At 40.2% G+C, this 19389-nt stretch overlaps 2 protein-coding genes across 4 annotated transcripts in view; one reads left to right on the forward strand and one right to left on the reverse strand.

Moving 5' to 3' along the window:
- XRRA1 (X-ray radiation resistance associated 1) overlaps positions 1 to 2402 on the reverse strand; it is a 69870-nt gene extending 67468 nt beyond the window's left edge. For 2 of the 3 annotated variants that reach the window (XM_076002314.1, XM_012745029.3), the window contains exons 1-2: positions 2165 to 2402; positions 24 to 91 (exon numbers count right to left, since the gene is read on the reverse strand). The gene's annotated coding sequence lies outside the window, so the exon portion shown is untranslated. The remainder of the gene's footprint in view (positions 1 to 23; positions 92 to 2164) is intronic. The other variant, XM_012745028.3, reaches the window with a different exon arrangement.
- Positions 2403 to 2508: 106 nt separating this feature from the next.
- SPCS2 (signal peptidase complex subunit 2) lies at positions 2509 to 18766 on the forward strand. Its single transcript, XM_076002317.1, has 5 exons — positions 2509 to 2659; positions 9061 to 9144; positions 9694 to 9853; positions 12684 to 12819; positions 17983 to 18766. Exons 1-5 carry the CDS (start codon positions 2546 to 2548, stop codon positions 18167 to 18169), a joined length of 681 nt encoding a protein of 226 aa, XP_075858432.1. The 5' UTR covers positions 2509 to 2545; the 3' UTR covers positions 18170 to 18766.
- Positions 18767 to 19389: the final 623 nt, after the last annotated feature.

The raw sequence follows: 19389 nt of genomic DNA on the forward strand, positions 1-19389 counted from the left end.
CTTTAGGTCTGCAGAGTACTTACTTGATCTTTGATTTTGGGAATGGCCTCTTGACTTGCTTTTTCTTTTGTTTCTTCACCTGTTTCTTCACCTGTAAAATAGATATTATATTCCCTCTTAGCGTACCATAGAGCTCTTGAACTTTCTTATTAATTATATACTGGAAGCTTTCTGCTCCAAAATTTGTCTTGGAGTCTAGAAAAAACCACAGGACTAAAGATCCAGGAAATAGATTCATATTTAAGATAGAAACAGAGATACAGATGGGAAGGTGGTATAGGAGAATAATCTTGTGAAAATGAGGTACAGCTGCAGTGCTTAAATAAGCTGCACAAAGCACAAATCTGAAATGAAGAGGTTGCTTACATAATCATATACACAAAATAAATTTCTACCGGATAAAAATGTCGAAGACAAAATTGAAAGATAAGAGTCTGGGAAAAGATATTTGCAATGCATATAACATAAATGATGAATCAGACTCAGGCTTGTAGAGAGGCATATACACCTGAACACAACTAATCTTAGACATTCCAGTTCTCTATGAGGAATATTAGGTGAGCAGGTGTGGATCTACAACTAATGGGCCAAGAAGAGCACATAAACCCAAAGTTACATTATCTAGAAAGAAGTTTATATGATGAAATAAAGTACAAGTTCCAGACATGCAGGGTGCCTGTCTAGTTAGCTTCAGCTACTTCTGGTCTCTATTTCAAACTTGAGGCAGCTAATGCCAATCTGACTGTAGTGCCTCCTAGCTCCAACACCACACACACACACTTTCACTTTCACTCTCTCTCTTACACACACACACACACACACACACACACACGTAGTAAGGTTCCTCATCTGCATATATTTGCTTATTCCATTCCTTTGGCTATTACACTTCTGCCCCTCTTCTTTGCCTGCCTCATACAGCTAGCTTTCCAGTATCTCCCTCTTCTCAGGTTGACCCTCCTCTGTGCTACCACCTCAGGCCTATTTCATACTGTATTATAATGGCCTGCTTCCTTGTCTGTTCGCCACCCTACTAACACTAGGCTGGGAGTTCCTCCAAGGCCGGACATATTTCTCTATCCTATGTCTCACACAGGGACCTGGCCTACTGAAGGAAGAGTCTCAATAAGTGTTAATTGAACTAAATTAAACCATGAACAAAATGTTATAGGAGCAGTCTGTGACTTCATGCAGTCTGCAAAGAAGGAAGAAGCAAAGATCAGGAAAGTTTTCACAAAGCAGGTGACATTAAAGATAGGTCTTGAAAAATGAGAAGTTACAAAAGATAAACAGTAACTAACAAGCTACAGGGGCATCTGACTGGAGTGGCCTGACATTGATTCACAGAAGTAGGGAAAGCTCATCTGATGTTATTTCCTGATAATTATTTTCACATGAATGTTAGGTTCACCAAGGTAGGTGGCTGGTTGTTTTATTCAGGGATATATCCCTGGTGACTAGAAACAGGGCCTGCTATGTAGTAAGGAACTCAATGATATTTGTTCAATCATTTGGACACTTATGGGGAACCTACAGGGTTAATAATAAAATGTAATAGAACATAGTGTGATACAATTCTGCAATGTGATAACTCTAGGTCACTAGGCTAGGAGTTCCACCTGAGTAGTGACCAGGTCTATCTTGATCCCCCTGTATCCCTTAGTATAGTGCCAGGCAACATTGGTGCTTAATAAATATTTGTGGGGAATAATTGAATTAATAATTAAAATTAAGAATACTATTACATCCTAAAACTGTAAAAGCAGAGTGCCAGGGGGGCAATACCATTGGTTTTGAGGTATTAAAAAAACAAGAAAACAAAACAAAAAACAAAAAAACCCCAAACTGGCTTCAAAACAGGATTCTGATACATGCTACCTACGTGGCCTTGGGTAAATTATTTAGTTGCCTCATATGACAGGGCTGTTACGGGGCTAAATAAGTGAGAGGACGGGTGTAAATGCGCATAGCGTACTGCCTAGCAGACGACAGGCACTCAGTAAATGCGAATTGTCTATAACACGAAAATATTACTAACAGCTAAAATGACAGTTGCTTGAGAGAAGAATTGGTGCCGTAACTCGGCTAAAAGGCGATGAAGACGCGCTCCTCCCGTCCCCTTTGGAAACACCACTTCGGGGCCGGGGACAGACTCTTAACTCACGCAAACTAAGTTTCCAGCCGCACCTGCCTCCGGCGTCGCTTCCGCCTCCGAGCGGCGGGCGGAGGCGACGTCCCGGTCAGGCGGGATGCACGCCTGCGAGCCTCCCGGGGATCTCGGAGCAGCTCCACGGTGGCGCCTCCTACTACCTTCCTCACTCCTTAGTAACCGCGACGCCGCGGCTGGCACTGTAAGTGGCAACGGGCGGCCGGAGCTTCTAACTACAAGTCCCGGCAAGCCCCGCGGCCACTTCTGCTGACAACCTCGCGACAGCAAACCCCGAACTACGGATCCCGATGGACTCTGCCCGGCTCGTCACTTCGTCAGCTTCAGCCAATAGGCTTCGGACAAGTCGGAGGGGAGGGAGACGCCGAGGCGAACAAGATGGCGGCGGCGGCTGCACAGGGCGGGAGAAGCGGTGGTGGCGGAGGCAGTGGTGGGGCTGGCGGTGGTCCCAGCTGCGGGACGGGCAGTAGCCGTAGCGGCTTGTTGGATAAGGTGAGGATCTAGTTCTTGGGAACAGTCGAGCCCTGGGGAGGCTTAAGAGGCCGCGAACCCCCCTTCCTATCCTTGTCCCCCTTATTTTCTGCGGCCTCTTGAGGGGAGCCCTTGTCTGGCACACCGTGAAAAACCTGTGAGCGTTCGCAGCCCGCACTCTCCACACTTCAGACCTGGTCCCTCTCCTTTTTAAGCTTTGTTTCCTTTTCGTGGGTGTTCCTGGTCCATAATGCTGACCACCACCACAGCTGCTTCGGGTAATTTGATTATTCCAGCATTTCAACGTGGCCATCGCTTTCCCCTGTGGTGCTCCGACCACTGTTGAAAGTGCCCATCTTACTGAGAGGGAAAAACTGAAGCCTGAAGGAAATAATCTACTCAAAGCCAGTATCCTTCAAATTCCACACCACCATCACCCTTGCGTGCTGCTACAGATTCTAAAGTGCTTCTTGTCCTTTATGCTTACTGAAGTTTCTAGGCATTTTATCACTATACGCCAAATACTAAAAATGTTTGAGTATATTGATTTCTCCTACTGGGCTGACAAGAAGCCCTTAAGATTTTTCTTTTTTTCCTCTTGCTTTCCTCTCCTCCTCCCTCCCTCCCTCCACCTGCTTGCCAGCAGGTCCTCTGCTGCCTGCTCACGCTTGCTCCTTTCCCCTTGCTCTCTTCCAATTTATTTTTTAATTGCGTAGTCCTAGCCGCAAGCGCTTAAAAGAAAAGGAAAACTGTGCCCCTGAGTTGGCCCTTCTTGCCCTTTGCACAGCATCTTGGAAGCAGCAATTGCATGGAGAGCTGGGTCCTAGTGTTGGTTCTGCCTGAAGTTAGCTCTGTGACCTTGAAATATGCTCACTCTGTTTTCTCATCTGTGAACTGAGGTATTTAGCCTTAATGTGTCCTAAGGGAACTTCCAGTTCTCTCATTGTAGGGCCCTAGGCTGGTTTGATGAAAATTGTTAAGCATGGTGTCTTTAATATAGTGAACAGTCAGGATTTTTGTTTGGGTTTGTTTTTTGTTTTGTTTTGAGACAGGGTCTTGTTCTGTTGCCCAGCTAGAGTTCAGTGGCATCATCATAGCTCACTGCAACCTCAAACTCCCAGGCTCAAGCCATCCTCCTGGCTTGGCTTCCACAGTAGCTGGGACTACTGTGGAATGGTGCATGCCACCATGCTCAGCTAATTTTTCTGTTTTTTGTATAGATGGGATCTCCTCATGTTACTCAGGCTGGTCTCGAACTCCTGGTCTTAGGCAGTCTTCCCTCCTGCTCTCTCAAAGTGCTAGGATTACGGGTGTGAGCCACCGCACCCAGCCTAGGATGTTTTACTTTAATTGAAAACAGCTTTCAGACTTCTCTGTGCCTTAGATGATGAGAATATGGATGATGTTGAGAGTTTCAGATCCAGTTATTTTTGCTTGTTTTTTTGAGTGTCATTGGTTTTGAATTACTCGGTTCTCACACTCAACCCTTCTTAAGAGACAGAAACATGTTCTGGAGGTTGTGATGGTAAATTTCTTCAAGATGTGAGAGTATTGGGAATTGATGGGTCATGTTCGTACATAAATCCTACCTTCCTGCTGGGTGACCACCTTACAGCCTAAGCTCATCCTGTCCCACTGACTGGTCTTGCTCTTCTCTCTGCTTGGACCATCACCAGCAAACATTAAGCATGGACATTCTGCTAGGGCAGTGATTATGGATTAATATTTGGCATCATTGTGTTATTGAAAGAACCTGGATTTGGAGATCGTAAGGTTTTGGCTTTGGAGTATCTGCTACTTGCAAACGGAATGAAGACTGGCAAGTCAGTTAACCTCACTAAATTTCCCTTTCTTCATCTGAAATTTTAGAGTCTCTGGCACCTATATTACAGGATTTTTGTGAGAATCAAATAAGACTATATACATTAACAGTGTCTGTAACCTATGTCCAATACAAATGTGTGATGGCAGAGGCATAAATCAAGAATCCTGTCAGAGTACTCAAAATAGCTGAATATAGGAGATGGGGTACTCAAAATATTAAATATATTTAAGGTAACATATATGGTGTATTCAAATGTGTACTTTTTATGTAAGTTCAACTGAGAAAGAGAATGATCTCTGAGATCTAATTGATAAGGGAAGCCTCATGTCCGAGAGTGGAACTGGGACCTTATGGGGCAGGAGAGAAAGAAAAGCCATATCCAAGGAAGAAAGTCTCCTTGAGCAAAGGTACACCATCTCAGAATGTGATGGTGCTTGATGTTTCTTAGGTAGTGAGTTGACTAGAAGGCTCTCTAAGGGAACTGTAGTGATAGAATCAGATTGAGGAGGGCATAAATTGCTCGAAGTAGGAGTAGGAAGCTGTTGAAGGTTTTTGAGACTGTATAAAGTGGCTTTAGGAAGGTTACTCAGATAGTTTGGAGAGATAAAAATTAGAAACTTTTAATAAGGCCATATACCCTGTTAGTTTATAGTATACAGTAAAAAGAAAGACAAGTTTGAATTCTGTTGCAGCATGTTAAAAACCACATGGCCTTGAATAAGTATGTGATATTACTGAACTTAAATTTCCTTACGTAAACATTTGGGGACACTTGTACATATTGTAGGCTTGTAAGGATTAAGTTGTACAATACTGATCAATGTTCTTTATAAAGGAGTATTTAAAAATATTAATAGAATGACAAGGTGCTGAGAACCCTAACTTTATCAGAAATAGATAAAAGGTCTCACAAAGGAGAGCTTGGAAGATTTAACCAAGGGGAAAGAAAATAGTGAAGAGCTGCTTAAGTGCTTTTTCTTGGGAAACTTCATTTCAGCCTTATGTTGAGCTGTACTCCCTCTAATTTCTCTAGCACTTGCTGCACATGGGAATTAAGCTGTCAGTTATATGACATACTGTCTTGTAGTATTCCGCCAATTTGTATTTATCCATTTTCCCATGAGAGCTTCTCTATAGTGATCAACATAGAATAAGTACTTGCAGCATTGAATTTAGCAGACAAAAGACTTGAGATCTGCCACCTCAGTCTTCAGAAACATTTTTAGAGGATGGTGCCTCTAATTGTTTGAAGACTGAGGGTACTGTGGGAGAAAACGTGGGAAAAATACTATTGTCAGTGGAGCAGGATCTGAATGAATAGAGAGGCTTTTACTCTGTAGGAATGAGAGGCTATTACATTTAATACAATTTATTTGATTTGTCTTGATTTTGAGGGGGAGGGCTTTTATTTCATTTCTACAACCATATTTCACTGGCCATAAAGAAATGTAATAGAGATGCAGATATGCTTCTGGCTTTCCCTAAACAGATGTGATTTTCTACTCTTACAAAACTGACTTTAAGAACACAGCAATTCTTGTTTCCTGATCTTAAAAATAAGTATGCAAATAGAATCTTCCAACCTCTGTCACAGAATGACTTATTGCAGGAAGTTATTTTGTCCCAAATACATCAAGGCATTTTGTTCTACCTGGCAGCTATAAAGAAAAGCTGCTTGCTTAATTTGTTTTGGCTATTAAAGTTGACATGTGATGTTAAACCATGGTTTCCAGAAGCTATATCCAGACCCTTTTAACCTCATACCTGGATTTCTGTTTCCTGGCTGGGTTGTCAGCCTGATCGTAAGACACAGATTTTATATCTTAGTTGAGAACACAAACTCTGGCGCCAGGCTGTCTGTCTGGTTTTGAATTCCGGCTCTGCCACTTGCTGTATATGTGTTCTTGGGCAAGTCAAGAAATTTCTTTGTATTTCAGTTTCCTCATCTGTGAAGTGGGGATAATAATAGTTTTTACCTTAAAAGGTGGTATCTGGCACATGGTAAGTGCTTGGCAAAATATATATAGCTGCTTAGAGCTGGTTATTAGATGTTTTTCAGAACATGGTGTGAAATCTGTCTGTATCAGACTCCCTTGGGTATTAGTTAAAAAATATCAGATTTTGGACTTCCTCTAAGACCTGAATCAGATTCTGAAGGTGGGGCCTGGACATCTACATCTACCCCACACATCTCTATTTACTACCTCTGCATTTTAATAGTTATGTCCAGGTTGAGAACTGCTGTCTTAAATGACTTTTTAAGTCCTTTTTGGTTCTGACATTTTAAGGTGTTTTTTTTTGTTTTTGTTTTTAACTATTCTGCTTAATCAATAGTGGTTTCACTAAAATGTAAGAGACCTGAAGTTCATCTGATATTCTAGCCTCATTTTATCGACGTGGACATAGTTGGAGAGGGGAAGGTAAAGCAACTTGCCCAAGACCACACAGAGCCTGGCTTCCCCAAGACTTAATCCAGTGCTCTTACCTTTCTCAGTACATTGCCTTTCATACCAGAGTGGGCCTTGTGCTAGTTAATGTAGTGGGAAGAATATCTGTTTTGAGGTGGAAAACCTTGGCTGTAGCCTTGGATTTGTCACCCACCAACCATGTGTTCTTAGGGCATATCTCCTCTTTTCCTCTCCTGGTTGGTATCTTAGCTTGCCAGACTTCTGATATGCTTGTGCCCTACGACCTAGCACTGACAAAGGAGATAAAATTGTTATCTGTGATATTACTGTAATTTTATGTGTTGTGTTTAAAGAAACAAGGTACTGGGTTTTTAACATAGTTTTGCAAACTGAACTTTTTTTCTTTTTTCTTTTTTTTTTTTTTTTTTTGTGGAGACAGTCTCACTCTGTCGCCCAGGCTAGAGTGCCATGGCATTAGCCTGGCTCATAGCGACCTCAAACTCCTGGGCTCAAGCAATCCTCCTGCGTCAGCCTCCCAAGTAGCTGGGACTATAGGCACCGCAGCACTGTGCCCAGCTTATTTTTTCTATTTTTAGTAGAGATGAGGTCTTGATCTTGCTCAGGCTTGTCTCGTGACCTCCTGCAATCCTTGCAACTCCTAACCTCAAGCAATCCTTCTAGAGTACTAGGATTACAGGTGTGAGCCACTGCGCCCAGGCCAAAGTGAATGTTAGTAGCATCTCAAAACACATTGTTTTTTACTTTATCAAAATTAAAAACTTGTATGTGTCAAAAGACATTGTCAAAGTGAAAAGACAATCCACAGAATGAGAGAAAATATTTTCAAGTTGATATATCTGTTAAGGGTCTAGTATCTAGACTGTAAAGAATCTTACAACTCAGTAATAAAAAGATAGTAACCCAATCTTTAAAAGGTAAATGATATAAATTGACATTTCTCCATAGAAGATATACAGTTAGCCGTAAGCACATGAAAGATGTTTAACATCGTTAGTCATTATAGAAATGCAAAGCAAAAGCATGATGAGATACCACTTCACATCCACTAAGATTGCTATAATAATAATATAAAAGAAAACCAGTTTTGTTGAGGATATAGCAGAACCTTCATATATTGTTAATGGGAGTGTAAAGTGGTGCAGCACTGTGGAAACTAGTTGGACAGTTCCTCAAAAAGTTCAAATAGAGTTACCATATGATCCAGCGATACCCTCCCTCTGAATGGCAGTGTTTGGGAAACTTAACAAATTTCTCTAGGTAAGGGAAATTGAAGCAGAGTTTGTCTGCCTAACTGATGATGGGAATGGGTCTGGGACTTGGTTTGTAATTAAAAATTTAATGTTGTTTCCAACAGACTCTACTGGATTTTCTGTCTTTTTAAACTTAAGGCTTGCTGGTAAAATATAAAAGTTGTTTGCTGATTAAGATGTATTAAAGGAAACCCTCCCCATATTGTTAGTGTCTGTAAATTCATGTATCTGTGTTTTCTGAGTTTCATGGTCACAGAATGAAAGGATGAAAAAATAGAGTTCTTTTCTGTACTCTTACTTGCATAAAATTGGGATAGGATAGGTGAGATCACACAGTCTCTATAACCCATGTAAGCATTCTGGTTCTGGGCTTAAAATTTTTATTTCTCTACATGGAGATTGGCAACATCACATGAGTACCAACTGATTGTAGTGACCTAGTCTCCTTCACCTTCAACCTCATTTTTAACTGTTTTGTCTTTTAGCTCTCCAACATCAGAAAACAAAGAGTAAATGTTATGTATACTTGAGGATGCTCTTAAGAAAGTAGTTCAGGCCAGGTGCAGTGGCTCACACCTATAATCCTAGCACTCTGGGAGGCTGAGGTGGGAGGATTGTTTGAGCTCAGGAGTTCATAGCCAGCCTGAGCAAGAGTGACCCTGTCGCTACTAAAAATAGAAAAATTAGCCAGGCATGGTGGCACACACCTGTGGTCCCAGCTACTCCTGAGGCTGGTACAGGATGATCACCTGAGCCCAGGAGTTTGAGGTTATAGTGAGCTATGATTACGCCACTTCACTCTATCTAGCCAGAGTGACAGAGCAAGACTTTGTCTCAAAAAAACAAAAAAAGTAGTTCATATTACTTTTAGTAAGATGCTAAGTTTCTTGATGCACAATTTTCCTGTTTGTTTTACAGTGGAAGATTGATGATAAGCCTGTAAAAATTGACAAGTGGGATGGATCAGCTGTGAAGAATTCTTTGGATGATTCTGCCAAAAAGGTACTTCCTTGAGGAAGGGTCCCTTAACATGTATATAGCTGATGGCTCATCTCCTGGAGGATCTTTTTCTTCTGTAACTTGTAGTGACCTTAGTTTTCAGTGTTAAAAGTTGAGCCAGAAAGCAGTTTCTAGATTTCTCACATAGTAAGTAGGGGGAAATGTGTTAAAATATAAATGTTAGCTATTTCAAGAAAGCTGGTAATTTAGTGTTTTTGAGATTAATTAGCCTAGAGCACAGAAGGTTGAGGGAAGATAGGACATTCATCCACTATTAGTCATCTCTCCATTTGTAAAAGGAAAATAAAGTTTTAGCTATGGGAAAAGTTAAGGATTTAAAAAAGTTTTTTATATAAGGAGTTGATGAACTTTTTCTCTTGGATCCTTTATAAATGGCTTGAGTCTTGTTCAGAGTGGTAAATCCCAGTTGGAGGGAATTACTTTAAGTATAATTTGTATGATTTTTAACATAACTTTTATCATAGAAGTCAAGAATTAAAGCAGGTACTAGGAAGGAGCCATTCCTGTTTGATTCTTTGTTCTTCTCTCTAGGTACTTCTGGAAAAGTACAAGTATGTGGAGAATTTTGGTCTAATTGACGGTCGCCTCACCATCTGTACAATCTCCTGTTTCTTTGCCATAGTGGCTTTGATTTGGGATTATATGCACCCCTTTCCAGAGTCCAAGCCTGTTTTGGCTCTGTGTGTCATATCATATCCTTTGTGTATCTCAGGTTTGTTTTCTAGTGATGATTTTTAAAGATCTCTACTGATGGCTCCTCCCTGCAATAAAACAAACTTTCATATTAGGGCCTGCTAATGTTAGACATTAACATTATGAGCTGTGGGTATCTAAATTTATGTAGTAACTGTCATATTTTAGGTTTAATGTGGTTATTTTATCTGTAATTCACTTTAATTATTAATGTAGAGGTTATCCTAATATGAGCACTTAATAGCATAACACACAGTAGTAATGAGATGCAGCTCTTCTTATTTCTAGCCCAGAACTTTTCCCATTAGGCCAGGCTGCCTCACACCACTCATTCCAGGCTATTAAGAAAGGATCAGATTTTAGAGGTTCAGATCTGTCAGGTTTCCCTGAAGCTGAGGGGCTAGACTAGGAGGTACTGAGCAATGAGTATAGGTGTGGAATTAAGACCTGTTCTGAAGCTAGAGAACATGGGTTTGAAATCCAAGGTGTTCCTGATCTTGCACTGATAAACTTAACTTTTTTGAGACACTTTGAATGTTCATTTATAAATATGGATAATATACAGAATTATCATAAAGATGAAATGAGAGATTTTATAATGTATTTGGTATATAATAGTTTCCTTTCCCCTCTTCTTTTTATGATAAAAGTAGAATCATGGTTGTTGCCTACCCAGCTTGATCATTTCTCAAGAAGTTGAATACAAAGAACTTTATTATACTATTACTGTTACTACAAAAGTTATACATGTTCATAGTAATAATTTTTTGTGGTCACCATCCCCCAATCTGTAAGTAATGCTCTGCACTAAATTTTTAACCTAAAAAATATATTGGACATTTTTCCATTTCGGTATATACAGTTCTACCTCCTTTTTAGTAGTCACATAGTGCTGTTCAGTGTCTGTGATGTGCCATCACTATACTATTTGTTTAAAACAAATCATTTTGGTAGGTAGCTTTTTTTAAACAATCTTGCCACTACCCAAAATATTTTTTAAAGCCCCCCTTTGGGGATTTACTTTCAGAGACAGTTAGCAAGCCTCTAATAAGGCAGGTCTAGTCAAAATGACATTATCCCATGGCCGGTGGCTCACGCCTGTAATCCTAGCTCTCGGAAGGCCGAGGCGGGCGGATTGCTCAAGGTCAGGAGTTCAAAACCAGCCTGAGCAAGAGCGAGACCCTGTCTCTACTATAAATAGAAAGAAATTAATTGGCCAACTGATATATATATAAAAAATTAGCCGGGCATGGTGGCTCATGCCTGTAGTCCCAGCTACTCGGGAGGCTGAGGCAGAAGGATCGCTCGAGCCCAGGAGTTTGAGGTTGCTGTGAGCTAGGCTGACGCCACGGCACTCACTCTAGCCTGGACAACAAAGCGAGACTCTGTCTCAAAAAAAAAAAAAAAAAAATGACATTATCCCAATTGATCCCAAATCACAGTCCCCGGAAGTGGCACCAAGTAATTCTTGACTCCTTTCAGTAATCAGAGTAATTATCCTAGTATTAATTTTTCACTATTAAGGCAGTTCAAAAAAATATGCCATAGGTTCTGGAGACACTTCCCAGGGGAGTTCCAAAGAGGTTTGAACAATGTTGTTTCAGATATATATATATGGCCTCCCAAGGGAACTACCTTGATAGTACTTCAGATGGTCTCATTTTTATAATCATGTCCGTTTTGTTTATAATAGTGACTACCATTACAAGTGTCTTCTGTGTCTCATATGTCTGTCTGTCTCTCTCTCTCATACACACATACACACACACACACATATTCTATCACTCTCTCTTTTTTTTCCTGAGACAGTCTCACTCTGTTGCTTGGGCTAGAGTACAGTGGTGTCATCACAGCTCACTGCAACCTCAAATTCCTGGGCTCAAGCGATTCTCCTGCCTCAGCCTCCTGAGTAGCTGGGACTACAGACACACACCACCACACCTGGCTAATTTTTTCTATTTTTAGTAGAGATGGGGTCTCGCTCTTGCTCAGGCTGGTCTCAAATTTCTGACCTCAAACTATCCTCCCACCTCGGCCTCCCAGAGTGCTAGGATTATACGTGTGAGCCACCATCCCTGGCCTATCTTCCATCTCTAAACCTCAAGAAAATTCTAAAAAGTCAGTATTATCCCCATTTTAGAGGTGAGGACATGAACATTGGGAAAGAAAGTAATTTGTCACAGTTACACTGGTAAAAGGCCAAGATTTAAATCTTAGGACTGCCTCACTCCAAACTCCATATACCTGGCCCTATACTTTTCCTGCCTCTCTCCTTCATAAAATTTATATGACAAAGGTACTTATGCCAAAGCTCTTATGCCAGTTTTCTGGTACAACGTAAGTGTTCAAATATGGTAGTCAGTACTATTAAAAACTGAATATAGTAAGTACATACATATTTAGAAAGTCATGATCTTATAGTAAACTATTTGGATCACTTCAGTGACCCTTGAACATGGAATAATAATAATCATCTGTGGTGATTATTGTTTTTTATAAAGAAATAAGCACAGTTATAACAAAATCTTGACAAACTAGTTACCTTCTTATACATGTTGTCATTGAACATAAAAGATGAGAGCTGATTTATGCCCTGTACTTTTAAATTTTCTTCATTTTTGAGATGTTTGGAGAATTAAAAAGAGAGAGCCTTGCTTCTCTCGGTATATAACCATAGTACGAAAATGAAATAGATAGACTTCTGGTGTTTCTGCAGGAAGACAAAACTATCTTTTTTAGGACCATGATAATGAAAGTTTTTATTGCTCTTGTCAATTTATGTTGCTTCTCTTCTGTATGTTTGTGTTTTCTCCTTAACTTTATTTGAACCTATTTTGTGATGATGGGGATTCTGACTATTTATACCTCATATAAGGAGAAGAGCATCTTTCTCGTGGCCCACAGGAAAGACCCTACAGGGATGGATCCTGATGATATTTGGCAGCTGTCCTCCAGTCTTAAAAGGTATGACTAGCTTCACAGATTTTTAAATCCTAGTGTTGGATTTTTCCTGGTGTGTTGTCATTATCAACAGCAGATTATTGTGCACCTACTCTATGCGGATCATAGTGCTAGTCATGTAAAGTGAAAAAAGGGGTATGAATGATCTGGAAAGGTTTTTCCTAGCACTGCAGTTCTGAGATTGCTTTATTACAGAAGTGCTCTAAGGATAAACTGAGAGAAAATGCTTTGGTGGAAGAATGAAGAATGATTCTCTTTATCCTTATGGCCAATTAACTGAGACAATTCAGAGTGCAGAACTGTAAAGGCCAAATGTGTGAGATCAGTTATTTTTGAAGAATCCCATTAGCTCCTGTGTCTTTTATGATCCCAACTGCACTCCATGAATGCAATCAAGAGTCTGTGGAGTAGTGCACTGGGCAACTCAAAAAAGCATAATCCAGAGTCTGTTTTTAACCAGTAGTGGGAGTAATTTTGTGCGGCTGACACACAACTCGACAACCTACAAGTTTGTAGGTACCCAGAACTGGGTTCATGTTCCAGCTCAGTTTTTTCTAGCTGTATAGCTTTGGGTAGATCAGAACATTATCTGAGCTTTAGTAGGATCAAGAATGACTCCTACAGTTGTTGTGAAAATGAGATACCAGTTATAATAATAGCAAATGTGTATTGAGCATTTATTACATATTAGATATTGTGCTAACTGCATTATCTCATTTAAACCTTAGAATGTCCATTTTATAGATAAGAATACAGGCCCAAAAGGTTAAATTAATTCTAAAGTCACACAGTTCAAAGTGGTAGAGCAGGAATTTATGCTTAGTCACTATCTCTAAAAACACATGGTATACTTCCTAGTGCACAGTAGGCCTTCAAATTATAAGTACATTTCTTCACATATGAAAGTAAATATAGCATCAGTGCTGTACATCTTCTGTCATTGCCAACTTATGGAGATGCCTATGAGGAGCAGACCTTCATTTTGATGTTGAAGCTGAACTGTTACCTCCTTGCAGGGCCCCTAGCTGCCCTTTGGCTTTAGCCATCATAAATCTGTATCCTCTGCCAGCCCACTTAAGCAAAGTTGCAGAATTCTAGAACTGAGCAACATCTTGATTATTTCCGTTCTAACTTTTATATTTTTGGGGGGTTTTTTGTTGTTGTTTTTTTTTGTATTTTTTTTTGGAGACAGAGTCTCTTTCTGTCACGCTGGGTAGAGTGCAGTGTCATCATCGTAGCTCAAACTCCTGGGCTCAAGTGATCCCTCTGCCTCAGCCTCCCAAGTAGCTGGGACTACAGGTGGGCATCACTGTGGCTAGCTAAGTTTTCTATTTTTTGTAGAGACAGGGTCTCACTCTTGCTCAGGCTGGGACTTTTGTATTTTTAGCAACTTGTTCCATAGCTACCTGGTCATGTGATATGAAAATGGCAATGAAAGGTTTCACCAGTTACTATGTGCACACTTACCACAAATTATGTGATTCCTTTGTAAAAAGTCTTCAATTCTGTTGCTCCCCAGCACATTCAGTAAACTCTAAACTCCTTCAGCATATGAAGTCTTTCAGCATCCATCCTCCATTGACATCTCCAGCTCTTTCATGCCCTTCCCAAAATACATGTGTTTACTCTACCAGTTTTATGGAATTTGTAATTTGCTGAGTTATCCAGGTTTCCCAGTGGCCCTATGCCTTTAAACATGGTCATCTCTCTGGCTTGATTATCTTTCTTTAACCTGGCTAACTCCTACTTGTCACCTCTTCTAAGAAGCCTTCACTAATACACCTGAGTCTGGGTTAGGTACTCCTAGGTATTCTCAAGAGCATTTTATGCAGGGACTGTCTCATTTACCCCTAGGTCCCCAGCCCTAACCCAGGGCCTGGCACAGCTTAGATGTATAGAAAGTTTTGTTGTGTAAATGATTAACTTTTACCTGGGCTGGGCTGCAGCCTTGGCTTCCTAATTAGTCTCTGCCTGCAGCCAGTGTCCACCATCCATCCACTGAGAAGATAGAAGCTGTCAGAAGTCTCCCATCACTACTTGCCCACTTGCAGTGCTCATCATACACTGCCTTCTTTCCAAGTATCTGTCTAAAGCCTTCCCTCATCAGTCCAGTAGATTTTATCCCTTCTCACTTGATGTTTTCCTCTGCTGGATCATTCCTTCTGACATACAAACATACTCTAATTTCTCCCAACTAAAAAAAAAAATTTCTTTCGCCTTGTGTTCTCACACAGTCTTCTCATTTCTCTGCTCCCCTTTCCTTATCACTTAGATCTGCTCTTCACTTAAATTCCTCATCTTATTTGACTTGTCAGCAGCATATGATAGAGTTATGATAATTACTCTCATGTAATACTGCTTTTTTAAACTAGGCTTCTAGGATACCACACGCTTCTAATTTTCTTCTTACCTTAATGTCTTTTCCTGAGTCTCCTTTGTGATTCTTCATCTCCCATTTCTCTAAATTTGAAATGCCACCAGGGCTTGTTCCTGGAACCTCTTCTCTATCTATATTCACTTACAAGGTGAAATCTTATGTAGACTTTCAAGACTTTAAAGACCATCTATATGATGAAGATCTCTAAATCTGTTTGCTCATCCTAGATCTCTTCTCTGAACTCCATATGTATCCCAGCTTTCTATCTAATAGGCATCTCAAAGTTGGCATCTAAAACTTAACTGCTATTCCTCATACAAACATGCTCTTCCCTCAGTTTTTCCCATCTCAATAAATGGCAGTGCTATTTTTACAGATGCTCCCTCTGGGATCATTTGGATTTGTCTCTCTCAGTCCTTTGTCTAGTCTGTCAGCAAATCCTGTCAGCTTTACCATCTAATATATCATCTGACCATTTGCCATCTCCACGCTACCATCATCTTTTACTTAGGTTACTATAATAACGTTCTAATGGACCTCTGCAGCTGCTCTTCTGCTTGTGGTCTATTTCTAGCACAGCAGGCAAAGTGATCCTTTTGAAACATAAGTCAGATCAACTCAGTCCTTTGCTCAAAACTTAGGAAAAAAGCTAGAATCCTAAATATGTCTTAGAAGTCCATACATATCTATTCTCTGCACTCCACGTATATACAAACACACATCTTGTCTCCTGTGGTTCTCATCCTCTCCAACTCCATTCTGTTCACATCGGCCCTCTTTCTGTTCTTCAAACATTCTAGGCACGTTCTTGCCTCAAGGCCTTTGCACTTGCTGCTCCATCTGCCTGGAATATTCTTTTTCCAGATAGCTTATTCTCTCACCTTTTTAAAGGCTCTGTTCAAATATCTGCGAATATCTTATTTTTAAAATACTATTTGTTTCCTCACATACACTAAAATGAAAGTCGCCAAAGGCAGACATTTGTGTTCACTGTTGTGTATCCTTACTATCTAAAACTGCCTGACACACATAAGTGGGGCTCAATAAATATTAGCATTAATGAATGAGCATTCCTAAAATACATCAGGTCACAACTTATGCCCTGTCATCAAAGCCATTAACTGCTGATAAATCTAGGGCTAGAAGTCCAAAAATTACTGTGATGTCAGTTAGAAACAGTTGGTTCAGAGCTTGAGAAAATCTTTTGAGGTGTTGAAAATAGTTCAAGGACCTTCACTACTGGCTACCCAATTTGGGAATTACTGCCTAGACCAAAAATGTATTGAGGAGCTATGATTTTTTGAACACTAGTTAGTGGTGGACACTGTTCTAATCATAATAGTAATCTTACAAGTAGATAGAAGTTTTCTCATTTAAACATGCAGAAATAGAGGCTCAAGAAACTTCTTTATCTAAAGATAACACTAGCTTGGCAATCCACTGAATAAGCCCTAATGGGACAGGGGACGGGGGGGGGGGGGGAGGGAGTGTCAGCCTACAAGAAGTTGGTGTTAAACCAAGTGCCCATCAATACATGAGTGGATTAATAAAATGTGGTATATGTATACCATGGAGTACTACTCAGCTATAAGAAACAATGGTGACATAGCACCTTTTGTATTTTCCTGGATAGAGCTGGAACCCATTCTACTAAGTGAAGTATCCCAAGAATGGAAAAATAAGCACCACATGTACTCACTATCAAATTGGTTTCACTGATCAACACCTAAGTGCATATATAGGGCTAACATTTATTGGGTGTCGGGCAGATGTGAGGGGGGCGGAGGGGATGGGTATGTACATACATAATGAGTGTGACGTACACCATCTGGGGGATGAACATGCCTAAAGCTCTTACGGGGGGAGGGACAAGGACAACATACATAACCTAAACATTTGTACCCCATAATATGCAGAAATGGAAAAAAAACCTTCTTCAATGGATGGAAATAGTAAAGACCTTCAAGATACCTTAAGTCATAGCTGGGGAATCTCTGGAGTTCATGTAGTAAAGCAGTTGGCATCCACAACCTGAGATTAGAGTAGAAGCCAGAGGTAGGTTGATTGATTACACAGTGCAAGGACTGAGCAGCCTGGAATTGGGGAACATCCTTGAAAGCCACGGTTCTTCATTTATTTGTACATATGTGATTGTCTGCCAAGTACCAAGTTAAGAGCAGAGAACAAAAGTCCTTGCCCTCAAGAATCTTCCAGTCCAGTGAAGAACATAGATATACATCATGTGAATACATAGTTTTATTGATGACAGTAGGAGCCTATTATTAGACCTGGCTTATGATAGGTGGTCAGTATTTGAGTTGAATATTGGTTGATGGTGCTGTAGAAGATAAAGGAGACACATCTGATCCAGATTGGGCATGTTTGGGAAGGCTTTCCCAGAAAAGTTTATACCCAAGTATAGCATTAACAAATGGAAACTAGTCAGGTAAGGTAGGAGAGAAGAGTCTTCTAGAAAGATCCTTCCACCATGGCAAGTGCAAAGTCCAGAGAAAAGATGGTCTATATGGTTTAATGGTCTACAACAAAGTAAAAGAGGCACACAGTAATTAAATCAGGGAAGATGTATCAGCACTTAAGTATCAGAATTACTAAATAGTATCTTGAAGGCAGTTAGGAATTGTGGGTGGTGGGGTTTTCTTGTCTTAAAGGATGTCTGTGTTCCTATATTACCATGCCCAACTTATTCCTGTTCTTTAGAAACACTTGATGCTTTACTGTTAAATCTCTATGTTTAATTTTTGATTTGTTATCTTTTCCCTGATGCTTAGGTTCGATGACAAATACACCCTGAAGCTGACCTTCATCAGTGGGAGAACAAAGCAGCAGCGGGAAGCCGAGTTCACCAAGTCCATTGCTAAGTTTTTTGACCACAGTGGGACACTGGTCATGGATGCATATGAGCCTGAAATATCCAGGCTCCATGACAGTCTCACCATAGAAAGAAAAATGAAATAGCCAGTTCTAGAAGCAGCCCTCTTTCTGCTGGGTCATGCCGAATTACCGGGTGGGTGGGGAAAAGAAACAGAAATTAAAATGGGTAAAGCAAGAAATGTTAAAAAAAAGTCCCTGTTTTGTCCTGAAATTTTAGTCCATTCTGGATGAATGGGAATTATCTAGCACAGATATGAGAAGTTGTAGCTCTGATGTCTAGCTGTAGCCTCCTTGGTCTGCTGATTGTGTTGTTTTGATTTGCTTTTCTGGAAAAGCATTTTTGCTAAAAGCTGTACAGACTTTTCCTTTGAACCTAGTAGTACTTTATATAGTATAGCTTTGTGCCATGCAGCATTTGAAGACTCACTTTAAGAAAATTGTCAACACTGTTGCTGACTCTGTGTTAATTCCTATTTCAACAGCTATTTCCCTTGAAGAATTCAGGATACAACTTCTTGTGTAGGACAGCTTTCCTTCACACACCATTTTTGTGGGTGTGTATAAATCTGACTTGAGGAGAATTTAACAGAAAACACAGCTTTTTAATTTAAAACAGACCTTCTGCCTGTTACATTTTGTGCTCTTAACCAATTAAAGAAGCCAATGGCATTTTTAGTTTTATATTGTCTGTTTTCCACCAATATATCCCTGTTGATTTGTTTGTGCCCTTTATTAACTGCCATTTTCTAAAATTTTTTTCAATAAAAGGAAAGAAGATGTGAAAATATGGAGTCATAGTCTTGATGGAAGGAACAGAGCAGTGAGTGTTATGGTCTTACTACTATAGATTCATTTCTAGGCTGTTTTATTTGTCAGAGGCCCCTGAGAACCTGTAGCTAAGAAACTCAGCTTTCCAGCCATAACAGCAATAACAACACTCAGTGCTTACTTTGTGCCAGGAAGCACTCCAACTACTTTACATGTGTTAACTCAATAATAGAAAAATCCTAAGAGGTAGGTACTATCATTATCCTTATTTTACAGGTGAGGAAACTAAGACACAAAAGTTGATTGTCCCATAGCTCGTGCTAGAACTGGGATTTAAACCCAGGTAGTCTGCTGTCAGTTGCATTCCTGCACAGACAAAACAGCAACATCTTCTCCAGTATTTTTCCCACTGTGGTCAGAGAAGACTTGGGCACTTGCCTAGATCCTGTGACCTTTAGAAATATTGTCCTTTTAGCCTTACAAAACTACAATTCCAGCTGAGCCTGGTACCCAGCACTCTTCAGCTTAGAAGAAGA

The sequence above is a fragment of the Microcebus murinus genome, chromosome 4, assembly GCF_040939455.1.
Source record: "Microcebus murinus isolate Inina chromosome 4, M.murinus_Inina_mat1.0, whole genome shotgun sequence".
In the NCBI taxonomy this organism is placed as follows: Eukaryota; Metazoa; Chordata; class Mammalia; order Primates; family Cheirogaleidae; genus Microcebus; species Microcebus murinus.